The sequence below is a fragment of the Conger conger genome, chromosome 3 (assembly GCF_963514075.1).
Source record: "Conger conger chromosome 3, fConCon1.1, whole genome shotgun sequence".
Lineage (NCBI taxonomy): Eukaryota > Metazoa > Chordata > Actinopteri > Anguilliformes > Congridae > Conger > Conger conger.
The window spans coordinates 68,790,002-68,804,015 of NC_083762.1; the positions used below are offsets into that span (position 1 = coordinate 68,790,002).

General features: G+C 49.9%; 1 protein-coding gene across 1 annotated transcript in view; it reads right to left on the reverse strand.

Moving 5' to 3' along the window:
• Positions 1-14,014, reverse strand: part of gpc3 (glypican 3) — an 89,237-nt gene that overhangs the window by 15,964 nt on the left and 59,259 nt on the right. The window contains exon 6 of the mRNA XM_061236323.1: positions 12,467-12,578. Coding sequence (XP_061092307.1) covers positions 12,467-12,578 — 112 coding nt within the window. The remainder of the gene's footprint in view (positions 1-12,466; positions 12,579-14,014) is intronic.

The following is a 14,014-nucleotide window of genomic DNA, read 5'->3' on the forward strand; positions in this document are numbered from 1 at the left end:
CTGAAGTTAATCCTGCATACACACCGGCCCTACAGGACTGGAGTTGTCCATCCCTGCCTTAGACTATTGTGCTCATAAATAACAGCTCCTGTTACCTTGGCAACCAGATTAAAAAAACTGGCTTTATTTGCTTTAATTACTGCTATGTGGGGGATGTGAGATCGCTCAATTTACTCCTGTTTTGTTTTGTCTTAAAAAAAGATTAGAAGATTAGAGCTTGTGTGCAGTTCAGAAGTGGTGAGGTGTACATCATATGGTGTAGACAGGAGCTTGTCTGGCCCATAAATAGGCCTAATTTCAAATGTAAACAGTAATAAAACATTATATGGCTGAGGGTATTTTAAAACGGTTTTGCTTTATTAAAGCCCTGAAATCTGTTCTCCTCCCTGTTTGAAGTTCTTTCAGCCACCTGCCCTCGAAGCGCAGTCAGAGCCACTTGGGTGCGATTCACGCCGCTGCTGTGCATTCTGGGAGAAACGCCCGGGTTCAAAGCAGCCCTGATATTCGGGTCGACGGAGGAGCGCCTCCCACTGAGACACAACACTGAAGAAAAAAGCCCCACCGCACACCGTCAGGGAATCTCTGAACCATAAATACCCAAGACAAAACAGAAGGTAAAAATGGAAAAAAGAAAGCGGAGTTGTTTATGAAAAGGTTGAGGCCACGCTTGACGGTGAGGTGGAGCGGGCTACAGGAACAGACAGACGGGCTCACCGACTCCCCTGGCACAAAACCGCCAGGCGCAAGCAGGAAGTCATAAACAACACATAAGCCCTGAACATGTGGTGGAACACTCACCGCAGGGCAGGCCTGGGACCAGCACACCTCCACAAACTCTGATTAGGGTCCGTACCCCTGAGCAACACATATGCATATGCATAGCCTGACTATACACACCGCAGAAACTGTCTTTGGTCTTGTAATAAGACTACAATCTTAAAGTAGTAAACTAAAATATTAGTTTTTTTCAGTTACTGACTGCTTGGCAAGTGACATTTCCTTGCCCCATAGGCAAGTCTTGAAACTCACTGGCAACATTTTAGTCTTATTTAGCAAAAAGAAAGTAATAGGAATGAGATTCAGATATATATATAAGTCCAGATATAAAACTAAAATACTCGTTGAGATTCACTCAACTAATATTGTGGCACTGGGTGACTTGTACTGTAATATAGCACAGGAAAACCCTGCTACCAGCCAGAGTCTGTAGTTAGGAAGTAGAGCAGACAGATGGAATGTATGGGTCGAGTATCTGGTGCATATATAGCAGGGGTCTGCAACCCTTTTCCTGGAGGAACATGGTCTGCTGCTGTTTGTTGTTACTGAGCTTGTAATTTAACAATTAAATCCTTTGATTACAGTTAACTTGCATCACCTAGTTTCTTTGGTCTAAATTGGTTGCCGGTTTTACGGTGAAAACAAAAGCCAGCACCCTCTTCCAGGAGCTGATTACCGTGCAGGAAATAAGAGTCACATGCAGTGGAATGGTGCCTTGTGATGTCATACAGTTCTCAGAGCAATAACATGTTTGGGTCCTTTTGGTAGTGCACCTTGCTTAAAGGTACAAGAGTAGTTTTCCACCAGGGATTTGAATCATGGGCGTACATCCCGAACAACCGCAGAAGAACGGTCGAGACACCATATGAAAACCCACGAAGTCAGAGTGAATGCTGAAAAGATATTTTGCAAGTCACAACACACACCTGACATCAGCGCTATGATGTCATGTAGTGCAGGCATTACCTCATTATGGCTAACAGGGAAGTACATTCAGGAAAGTATCCATTTAGTCCAGTTAAATGTCATGGAGTAGAGTGTAATATTGTGGAGTAAAAGTGCTCTGCTGGACTAAAAACTTCCTGTTTGTAGGATACAGCGGAGTCTAGTGCAGGGAAGGTTTCTCAGACTCCCTCTCTGTGAGTCCCTCACCTCCCAGGAAGAGAGTGCATATCTGGGCTTGCAGAACACTTCCACTCCCAGGCTTCTTAGGCCTCCTGTGTGATTGGAGCTCAGCCGCTTTACATTACATTACATTTATTTGGCAGACGCTTTTATCCAAAGCAATTTATGATACGTGCATAGAAAAGACAATTAAGGACCAAAGTCAGTAAACAAGGCAAGTCATTCACTAGAAACGAGGCACGATGTGCAATATGCTGAAGAGATCAAGACATCAAGATAAGACACAAGAGCAACATGAAAGTGCGAGATGAAAGAAGAATTAACCTGGAAGGACGTTGTGCTGAGCAGGTCTCCCATCACTGGGCTTTGGTCGAGGTAATTCTGCCTTTCACAGTTTTATGAGATACATTCCATCCCTTCCACTCACTCCCAAAATCAAAGTTCTTATCCTCACAAACACAAAATGTTTTGCCAAACAGTCATTCTAATTAAGACAGAGCCTGATAGTGTTTAAATCAAGCCATCTGTGCTTTTTAAAACTGCCAATAAATAATTTAATGTTTTCCTAGATCACAATTCCTAACCAAATATGCTCTGTTAAACCATTCTGTTGTGATCCAGACCTGACTCAGGTCCCTTCTCTGCAGTGCAAGACAAACCGTCATAGCACACACACACACACACACACACACACACACACATGCACTCACACATACGCTCACACACGCACACACTGTCCCACACACATGCACTCTCACACACACAGGTGCACACCCACACACTCCTCTCATACACACATGCACTCTCACACACACAGGTACACACACTCTCTCTCACACACACACACACAGCTGTCTGATGTAAACAGTAGTGGTGGGGGGTAAGGGGGGGGGGACTGTTATGATTGCTGCACATACCTGAACAGGGGAGAGAAAACTGAGCTGCATTTCCTCAGAGTGACTCATGGAAACGGCAGGCGGCCTGGCAGACAGACAGCCTCGGCAACAAGCCTCACGCACCCTCCGCAGCCTTTATTAAACTTCACGTTACAGAGGGGGGGGGGGGGGGGATACACCTATGTCCCCCCTGGCCCCTGCGTCAGTCACGCGAGGATACGCCTGCCTCAGACGGCTCGAACAGACAGCTTCATTTCCTACCTTTAATTCCTGTCGGGGGCACGGAGCGCTACAAAAACAGTAAACGCCCTCAGTCTGAAGCACACGTGCCTGAGGTGGGAGGTGGGTCGGGCGCGTTCTCTCCGAATTAACGCCGCCATTCCAGACTGGACTTATTTTATCTGGACTCGCCTGTGTTTCCCTTTAGGCTGAACCAGACTTTTTCCTTCTCGTGAAACTCACGAAAAAACGGTACATTCAGCGCAAACAAGGCAGGAGCTGTACAATACGTCAACTGTTCGAGAACAGACCTGACTAAATCAACTATGCTCTACACAAAACCAAGGTAATGACCCGCCACAATGAGGTAATGTGGATACACAGGTACGGCACATAACAATAATCTATTTAGGAGTAAAAAGATGATCTGGCTTGATTATCATTCACTGCGTAAGAATAACAGATGACAGAAAAACATCTCAGGATGTTTCCAGTGAAAGCGGTCGATTGTTCTGAGTTTAAGACACAATTCCCCCCGTTCTCGATGTGCTCTCTGGTTCCTGGGATCAGATTACAGGGCGCAGACAGGACGGGCCGGTCTGCTGGTGCGCGGGCCGTTGCGTTATCGCGGAGGTTTCACGGAGTCATGCGGAGGGCCTGGCTCGACGTGAAGCGGTCTGGTGACATCGCCGGCCCGCCACGGCGGTCTCATGACCGCCCGGCCGCAGCGGTCGCGGGCGCGAGGCGTGCGCGCGGGCCAGCTGCTTCTCGTCCGTTCCGTCGTCTCGCGCTGCTGCCCGTACATGGCTCTCGCACTCACGCCCCGCCCGGAAGGTTCCAGAACACGGCCTCCCCGAGGGCGACCGATCGCACCTCAACTTTCCGTGAGAAGCGGGATGTGATGCACCTCACTCTCTCCCCCGCTACACCATTTTAATCACACCCAGAACATGGCAGCCACCAATGTGCAGTGCCTGCCCGGGCCGTGCAAGGCAAACAATAAAGCTCCCATATTGTGGAACATTATTATTATGAATTTCATGTGGATTATAAAGGAAAGGAAATCATTAAGCCAGTTAAACATGGTTGAATGTTCAGGTTGCCAGATTGGGGAAAGGGAAATCTGCCTGCATTCACCACAGGGAGACGAGGGGAGGAGGAGGGTTATTCTCAGAGCTCCATGTGTGTGAATCCCCCTTTTCCGGTTCTGTGCTGGGGAACATACAGGGGAGGATTCAAAAAAATAATAAAAAGGAGAGAAAGGTCACGTGACCCTCACAGGAAGACAAATCAACGGCCCCAGGAGAGACAGGAAGGAGGGAGCGTGACCTCTGACCTGCCAGGCTCCTCCCCTCTCATTCAGGCATGGCTGATGGACTCCAGCAGGACCGTGGCTCCCTGGGAAGGACTAGCATGAGAAAGGCTCATCACAGCCACAACATGGAATCCAGGTGAAAAGGGAGTGGGCTGTGGATTACATCCCTCCAGCAAATGTGCAGAACTTTTATTTCCCTCTGTATTGCTTTGTTTTTGACCTCTAAATTGCATCGTAACATTCACCGTGACACAATTACAAGGACGGCTGCCAGCTCTTCTTCTCATAAATTCTTGGAGAAGTCAAGTGGAGCAAGCAGACGCAACACAAACATTTAATTTTAACGGCGAGTAAACTCCTATCTTTACTGGTCTCCACTGTGCCAATAGCTGTGAATAGTGTAGGCCGTGCTGGGAGTGCTTCCCTCTTGTTCGTATGCGTTGGCAGAGAGACAGACTGAGAGGAGAGCATGGAAGGGAGACGGAGAGTGTACCCAGTCCAGAAGTTCCTCACCTTCCCAGTCTACCGTGAGGGAAGCCCAGGACCAGAGTAACACCTGCACTCACTGTGTTTCTCCTCTCCAGAGTGTGTCAAAGCAACCCCCACAAAACAACAGGACCTGCTCCAGAACACCCTATAAATCATAAAACAGGGGATCTAGAGGGGGGGGTGCGGTGCTTGCATATAAAAGTAACTTTAGGAAAGCTGAAATTAAGTAGGCGATTAAAAGATTAATGGGAATGCCTAATTTTACAGCAAAACAAACAAATTAGGCAAGATGTCTGTCTTAAATAATTAAGTGCGATGCCTCAATAGCAGTATTATTGGGGTTTTTCTCGATTCAAGTGTAGGCAGTAAATGGAACTACGTGCCAGTGGTGCAATTAGCAGGGTAATTACTTCTTAGCCCCAGACATGCTCCTGAGAGAAAGTGTGCTGTCTGGTTAAACCCCTGCTTGGTCTATGCCCAGGTCCGTAACCAGGCGACCAGCGGTGAGTGACAGCGGTGATGAGTCATGGTGGCAGGTGCACACAGACTGTGCCCTGGCAGGAACACACCTGAGTAATCTGGAGCCTCCGTGCCAAACCCAGGCCTCAGCCTCACCAAGAGGTGCCAGTGTGGACCCACGTGCTCTACAGAGCCACCAGATGTTCAGCTCTGTAGCCATAGCAACAAAAGTTCCTTCTCCCTGCTGTCGAACCTGAAAAGTTGGAATTGGAATGTATCTCAGGAATATTCACAGAGGAAGAGTGTGGCCACGGCATCTTCTGTACATTCCTGAATATTCATGAGCTGTATTACAAAACCAACCCGAAGCCTCCTGCAATAAGGGGTAATAGAGGACAGAGGGAATCTTGAAGCTGGCCATCTGGTTAGACTACAGAATCTGTGGCTGAGCGTGACACAAACAGAGAGGTGTTGTGGGATTATTATTCCTATAGAGAGTAGAGCTACCCTCCAGTCTGCCGCTGAAGGTGTGCTTGGATCCCCTGTGACGGATCTGAGTTCTGCAGTTGCGGAGCGAGAGGACGCGTTCGAGGGAAACCCTGTATTCTCCGCACGCGAGTCCCCAGTCGCTCAAGACTGCGGGAGAGGGAGACTGCGTCTGTACTTCCTCAAAGCGTTCTGATGTGCAGTTTGCTCCAAAACACACATTTCAATCAAAATACAAGTTTGCCTTCCCACTGTTACAGAAACAGCTCAGGGCTGCTTAAGACCCAGTTACAACAACAGCAGCTGAGACACCGTTTCACCTCTGGGCTTAGCTGAACAGGACTAATCCCACAAAGCATCGCTTCGCAGACTTGGTCCCAGCCGCTGAACCTTGTCCCCCGAGCGGAGATCCCGATGACAGTGTGACAGATAACAGACGCTGACTTTCTGCAGAGCACTTTGATGTTTCTGCGATTCTGGCTTATATCGTGACCGCTGTGATATCACGCATAAAGGAGTCTCAACTGTGACTAAAATAAAAAATGAGTGCACAGAGAGAGTTGTGCTGTTGAGTGCGACATGTTTAAAGTTATATGGTGAAAGTGTGCCTACAGTGTGTTTAAATGTGTGTTGAGTGTGATATGTTTGAAGTTAAGTGTGCATGCAGTGTGTTAAGTCTGTTTAACACTGTTTCAAGCTGAGCACAGTACAGTACACTCAAAAATGAATCATTGGATTTACTTAAAAAAAATATGGACAGTGGTTACACTCATTATTATTAAGTATATGTGACTTCAAATGGATAAGTACTTGGTACAATCAGTTCAAGTGTAGTTGAGTATGTTAAGTGTAACAGCATACAGCTCGAAACACAGTATGTGTGTGTGTGCCTGAGTGTGTACCTGAATGTGTGTGTGTGTGTCTGAGTGTGTGTGTGTGCCTGAGTGTGTACCTGAATGTGTGTGTGTGTGTCTGAGTGTGTGTGTCTGAGTGTGTGTGTGTGTGTGTGTGTGTGCCTGCGTGTGTGTGTGTGTGTGCGTGCCTGAGTGTGTGTGCCCGAGTGTGAGTGTGTGTGTGTGTCTGAGTGTGTGTGTGTGTCTGAGTGTGTGTGTGTGCCTGCGTGTGTGTGTGTGTGTGTGTGTGTGCCTGAGTGTGTGTGTGAGTGTGTGTGCCTGAGTGTGTGTGTGTGTGTGTATGCCTAAGTGTGTGTGCCAGAGTGTGAGTGTGTGTGTGTGTGTCTGAGTGTGTGTGTGTGAGTGTGTGTGTCTCTCCCAGTCCCAGGGACCGCAGCGGTCTGGAGGAAGGGTGACGGCGTGATGGAATGCCCTGCTCTGGGGGGGGGGATCTGCTTAATTTAACACCCTGAATTCCAGCCCTACCTGCAGAATGTTCTCAGGTCCTGGCTTTGATTAGGGTGGGGGCCAGAGGGGGGGGGGGCACTGGGACTGGGTATTCTCTCAGATACAACTCAGCACCGCCAGACGGTGGGGGGGGAGAGGGAAAGAGGGAGAAAGGGGAGAAAAATGGACAGATTCAGGAGAAAGGGTGAGGGAATGGGCATTTGTGCCCCACTGTTGGCAAGGCTGCTTTCACTCTGACAACTGTGCAAAGGTATGCAGGAGAGAAAGTGAGGGAGGATATTGTCTGGTAGATAACATAGTTTAGTTTAGGATATTTTAAGGTAAATCAAGCCAGATAAGATTAAACATCCTCCGCGATCAATTGCATTGGACCCCACATGAACCAATCAGCACAATCAGCAGCTCTGTACACAGAAATATGTCTGAATAATGAGAGCCCGGCCCAGTATAAACAAAGTCCAGTCAGCTAATTGCACCAAGTGGGTCAGCCCTTCCTTCTTTAAATAGCCTTTCCTCAGAAGAGGGACTTGTGTAAACACTACACTTTTATAAACCCGCTTTAATAAACAGACATGATTGTTGTGGAAAAAACTGCAGAAACCTGAACACTGAAAGCTCGGGTTTAAAGTGAAAACATCTTCTGCCTTGCTCTCTCTCTCTCTTCTCTCTCTTGCTCTCTCTCTCCCCCACATCTCTCTTAGGATAGTTATGACTGAAGAAAGAAAATGACGTTCCTCAAACAGCCAAGCCTTACAGATGCCGGTGTTTGAAAAGCTTGAACTCCTGACATCTGAATGAATCGAAGATGTTTTTAAGGCATCAAAGTTATTTGTTACCAGTGCAGAGAGGCACCTTGGGACACAACTGTATCAAAAGCAAGAAACTTGTTTTCTTTCCTGCACATTGCACATAATCATCAGAATCATTATCTATAAAGAAGTGACAAAGAACTGGAGTGCTTGAATTTGTCAGGTATTTAGCAGAATTAACCCAGATGTGTGCACACACAAACGCACAGACATACAGATGCACAGACTGTACATACACATACTGACACAATATACGCATACCGACAGTCTGCAGTTCTTAAATATATATCGAATAACAAAAACAATGGTTGCTTTTTCTACCCTTTTATAGACGACAGCTCACACCAAACTTGGCCCTGGTCAGCCATTACATCAACGCTGCTAGGCGTGAGAAAGTCCTGTTTCAACAGCAGAAACGGCTCGCTTTTCCTGTCCATTAATCCCGGCTGGAGAGAGTGCAGACACGGCTGCCTCCAGACACAAACCCGAAGGAACTGGACACCATTTTGTAACGGATGATACAAAGATTAAAACCGGCCGGCTGATAATAGCAGGTTCTTCAAAGAGCCTGCCCACAGTGCCGGGGTGAAGGACAGAGCGCGGGGAACGGATAAGTGAAGAGAGGGAGGACACAGAAGAACGGGCGTGTCGCAGCGACAGAGGGCACGGGGAAGGCAGTGAATAAAGGAGAAAACAGGCGTCCACGTGGCCCGAATTTCAAAGCTCAATTCGAGGCCTTTCGCCTCGTTGACAGGCAGCGGGGTGTGGCAGAGTGATGTCATAGCGCTAGCGCACGTTCAGCGCAGTGGGGTCATGTTGTAATCCCAGTGGGCCTGTGGTTAGGCTGTCGGCCCTGGCTCTCTCAGAGCTGGGGGGGGGGGGGGGGGGTGAGGGATTAGGGGCTGTGGGGGGGAGTCAGGTGGGGGCACAATCACCATGAGGGCCGCCTTTCTGCTGCTGCCTTTCTGATTGGCCTGCAGTATTAACAATGAGGGATTGTGGGTAAAAGACATACCCACCATTATCCTGCGAATGCCAATGTAATTTGGTGTTGACTGAACTAAGCCACTAAGAATAACTTATTTTGATAAAGTTGAAAACAAATGACAGCTACCTGGTAAATCAAAACAATGTACTTTCCCAGTATAATTGTTGTATACTTTTTAGGAAAAAATGGAAAAGAAGTCCCTCCAACAGCAGTAAGTGTTGAGAGACCTGACTTCATACAGCAAACAAGACCAAATTAGGCCTCTTTTGGTTCTATACGTGATTGTTTGTGTCATGAGTCACATACACTAAATGAAAAAAATACACAGTTTAACTACCACTGGATCGGATGACACACAGTATATAGGTTAAAAAGTAGAGAGAAAAGTAGAGAACTGGACAGAAATGTGAATCTCACACAGTCATCTCCCAAAAATCCTCCTGAAATATGCGGGGAGTGACAGCGTTAATCAGGGAGGTTACGGCAGCGACGGTGCCAGGGAGAAAGCTGGCCTTTAATCTGCCTGACTGCGATCGCACTGAGCATGTGCGCGGCCTGAGCACAGAAAGACACACTTGTCTCAGCGCGAGAGGCGTTACAGGCCGGCACAGGTGCGTGTGAGGCAGCTGTGTGTCACGAGACCCCAACACTCGCCCCCCGTCCCACCACCCCCGCCCCCGCCCCCGCCCGCACCGCCCAGCTGGCCGGCGTCGGCGCCAGGCTTTACTGTACGCTTCACATTCTTACTCTCCAGACACGACACGGCTCTCCCCCCCCCAGAGGTTCTGTGATTATGGAATAAAACCTGCGGCCCGGTGCCGTCGGCGGGGATATCAGAGCGCCGCGGAGCCTCAGATCCCAGCCACAGCGAGCGGAGCGCAGAGCCGGGTATCAGAGAGTCTCTCCGCAGCGCCCGCAGACGGAGACGAGCGTACGCGCGTACATAAACACAGAAATAAACAGAGGTAAACGGGGCACCCAGGGTGCGTGTGTGTGTGTGTTTGTGTGTGTGTTTGTGTGTGTGGGTGTGTGTGTGCGAGTGTGTGTGTTTGTATGTGTGTGCGTGTGTGTGTGTGTGTTTGTGTGTGTGTGTGTGTGGGTGTGGGTGTGCATGTGTGTGTGTGTGCGCGAGTGTGCGTGTGTGTGCGAGTGGAGGAGTGTGCGAGTGTGTGTGTTTGTGTGTGTGTGCGTGTGGGTGTGCGTGTGTGTGTGTGGGTGTGCGTGTGTGTTTGTGAGTGTGTGTGTTTGTGTGTGTGTGTGGGTGTGCGTGTGTGTGTGTGTGTGTGGGTGTTTGTGGTGGGGTGGCTCAAGGTTAGAACCCTGCTTCAAAAATGCCACAATAATCTCCCCTGTATAAAAATTCCGCCGCAATCAAACCACATCAGTGATGCTGCCCTGAGACAGTACAGCCTGTGTGCATGTGTGTGTGTGTGTGTGTGTGTGTGTGTGTGTGTGTGTGTGAGAAACTGTATGTGTGTGTATGTGTGTGCACGCGTGAGAAAGAGTGTCTGTTTGTGTGTGTGTGTGTGTGTGTGTGCCTGTGCCATGTGTGTTTCCAGTGACCAGGGTGAATCATTAACATGTCCTGAAGATCGATACAAACAGCTGGATGAGGCCGGGAGCGGGGGACTGGGGGGCGGGGCGGGGGGGGGCGCAGTCCATATCGGTCTTCTTATTTGGGCGAGAGGTCAGCCGGTATGAGGTAATGCAGCGCTGTAATTGGGAAAATTGCTTTCGCTTCTCCTCAGTACTGGAGCAAAATCCCCGGGGGTGGGGGGCAAGGGCATTCAAACCCCCGCCCCCCCCCACCCCTCACCAACTTTAGATCTCCTTCCACAGTTTGTTTAAACAGGAGAGTGAGCCTAATCCGCCCGGACAAGCCCAGGGCACGCGGCCTCCTCCTGGGCTCCAGGCTTAGCTCTGAGGAAGCTGGGGCCTCCTCTCCTGACCCGGGCCCTGGATGGGGGGGGCCTCTGAGAGAGCACTGGCAGGCTTATGAGGAGACGCGGCCGTATAGCCCAGGATCCGGCTGGACCGTGATGTGTCCGTCGCCAAGGGGACAGAGACCGGAGAGGTCAGTGAGGGAGAGAGGGACATATATCCAAACAGCAAAAACATAACAGAGAGAGAGAGAGAGGGAGGAAGAGTGAGAGAGAGAGGGAGGGAGAGAGAGGGGAGAGATAGAGAGAGGGAGGGAGAGAGAGAAAGGGGAGAGGGGGGAGAGAGAGAGAGAAGGTCAGAGAGAGAGAAAGAGGGACAGAGAGAAAGGGAGAGAGAGGGAGGGACAAAAAGGGAGAGAGATAGAGAGGGGGGGGGAGAGATGACCCCTATGTTATATGGCTGTCTATAGACACAGAGCCGGGCGTTAAAGATAGCCTTCTGTGCTTGGGTTGTTTCTGTCTTGTTTGGATGGTGCGCCAGCCACTGTAACCATACTGTAAATTCAAGTCTCCACTCTAAAACCAATACATACAACGGACAAGACAACAAACCAGCCTCAGTACAACATTCATTTTTGTTCCAAAACAAGTGGCAGACCAAAGCTGGCCTTGTTCCTCTCACACACAGACGCGTCTCAGAGACGCCCTGCCATGTTTGAGCTCTGGAGCCCACATGCGTGTAAACACCCCGATATCCTGCCCGCCTGCACACCTGCACAGACACACGAGCTGCTGTGACTGAGAGGAGCAAAAGCAGTGCTTCTGTGTGTGTGTGTGTGCATGTGTGTGTACGCATGCGTCTGTTTGTGCGCATGGGTGCTTGTACATGTGTGTGTGTTCATGTCAGTGTGTGTGTGAGCAGGGATGTGTTTCCAAGCGTGCGTATCTGCGTGTGTGCACACATTTAAATGTATGTCTCAGAAAATGAATTCAAATGAATGAACTAATCCTCAGAGAACATCACATTTATTAATTTGCAGAATTTAAAATGTAATTGCAGTGAACTCTACGGGACATAAATGCTGTGAGTAATGTGGGTGAGTTTCTGCAGCAGAGTCAGGGGAAAGGGGTGACTTGTGTGGGGACCCACCTGGTTGATGCGTTTGGGCTGCGTGGGGACCCGCCTGGCTGATGCGTTTGGGCTGTGTGGGGACCCACCTGGTTGATGCGTTTGGGCTGCGTGGGGACCCGCCTGGTTGATGCGTTTGGGCTGTGTGGGGACCCACCTGGTTGATGCGTTTGGGCTGTGTGGGGACCCCACCTGGTTGATGTGTCTGAACTGCATGGGGACTCACCTGGTTGATGCGTTTGGGCTGTGTGGGGACCCACCTGGTTGATGCGTTTGGGCTGTGTGGGGACCCACCTGGTTGATGCGTTTGGGCTGTGTGGGGGACCCACCTGGTTGATGCGTTTGGGCTGCGTGGGGACCCACCTGGTTGATGTGTCTGAACTGCATGGGGACCCACCTGGTTGATGCGTTTGGGCTGTGTGGGGACCCACCTGGTTGATGCGTTTGGGCTGTGTGGGGACCCACCTGGTTGATGCGTTTGGGCTGTGTGGGGACCCACCTGGTTGATGCGTTTGGGCTGTGTGGGGACCCACCTGGTTGATGTGTTTGAGTTTGTCGATGATCTGGCTGATGACGGGCTCCGGGCCCCTGGGCCTGGAGTCTGCGCTGTGGGCCGGAGCTCGCTTCGATCCCGGAGCTGGAAACCTGGAGACGGAGCGGGAGACACGGACAGGGAGGGGGATCACTTCCACGAACCCGGCCAAACGACTCCGAACACGTCTGTTTTATCTGCTCCGCTGCCTCGGATGAATTGGGCTTGTTCGTTCGCTGCTCTCTGCACTCAACAGATGTTTCTGTGAGTGATGTGTTTTATTTTTAATCTGTCATCCACTTAAGGCTTAGAAGCTGAATGGCCGAAAAGTGTAACTGCACTGCCCTCTAGTGATGGCCGAAGGAACCGCCAATCACAATGCCCTCCTAACAGAGACATAAGACTCTTGAAGGGAATACAATCCGAGGAGGGAGAAATCGCACACCACACACATGCATGCACACACACATCTACACACACACTGGTCAAAGAGGCTGCTGTGGAACTTGGAGTTTGGAAATCTCTCTCTCTCTCTCTCTCTCTCTCTCTCTCGCTCCCCCCCTCTCTCCCTCATGGTTTCTATCCCTCTCTATCTCTGTCTCTGTGTCTCAGTCTGTCTCAGTCTCTCTCTCATCTCCATGTTCTTTTGTATCCCAGTATTCACAGAGGTGTGTGGAGTTTTAACCCTTTGTTGGTTCAGCTTCTTTCGCTGTAATCCTGCAGAAAGGCTGGGAGACTAGCTGTGATGTGACAGGTGTGTTTGGACAGCTCTCAGAGAGCCCAGCAGGGCCAATCAGCGGCTGCTATTCCAGGTGACTGTGTGCAGGGCCAATCAGCTGCTGCTATTCCAGGTCTGTGTGCAGGGCCAATCAGCTGCTGCTATTCCAGGTGACTGTGTGCAGGGCCAATCAGCTGCTGCTATTCCAGGTGAATGTGAGTCCACACTCTGAGGAGTCTCAGTGACTGAGTCCACACTCTAAGGAGTCTCAGTGTGACTGAGTCCACACTCTGAGGAGTCTCAGTGTGACTGAGTCCACACTCTGAGGAGTCTCAGTGACAAAGCTGATGGAGACGCTGTGCCACAATTGTGTAATTGATACACTGTACGAGGGGCTTCAAAGTGAAATACTGAAAGTAAGATGTCAGATTGCCAGATAGCCTGAGTGTGAGTGTGTGTGTGTGTGTTCTGTGAGAGAGAGATTGTGTGTGCATGTGTGTATATGTGTGTGTGTGTGTTCTGTTCTGCACACACACAGGCACACACAAACACGTTGAAAACGGACACACTCGTGGCGTGATACACGTTGTCTGAGCGTGTGTGTGACTGATGGGCAGTGTCCAATCAGAGTGTGGGGCCGCAGCACAAACCGCCCGTCTCAGAGAAGCTTGTGCTTCCTAATTACTCTCAATTAAAAGCTAATTAGCCCTGATGCACTGTGGCAGCAACGGGAAGGGACGAGCTGCACCACTGACAGCAGAGAGAGAGAGAAAGCGAGAGAGAGAGAGAGAGAGAGAGAGACTGACCTGCCCCCCCCCTCTCACCATCACA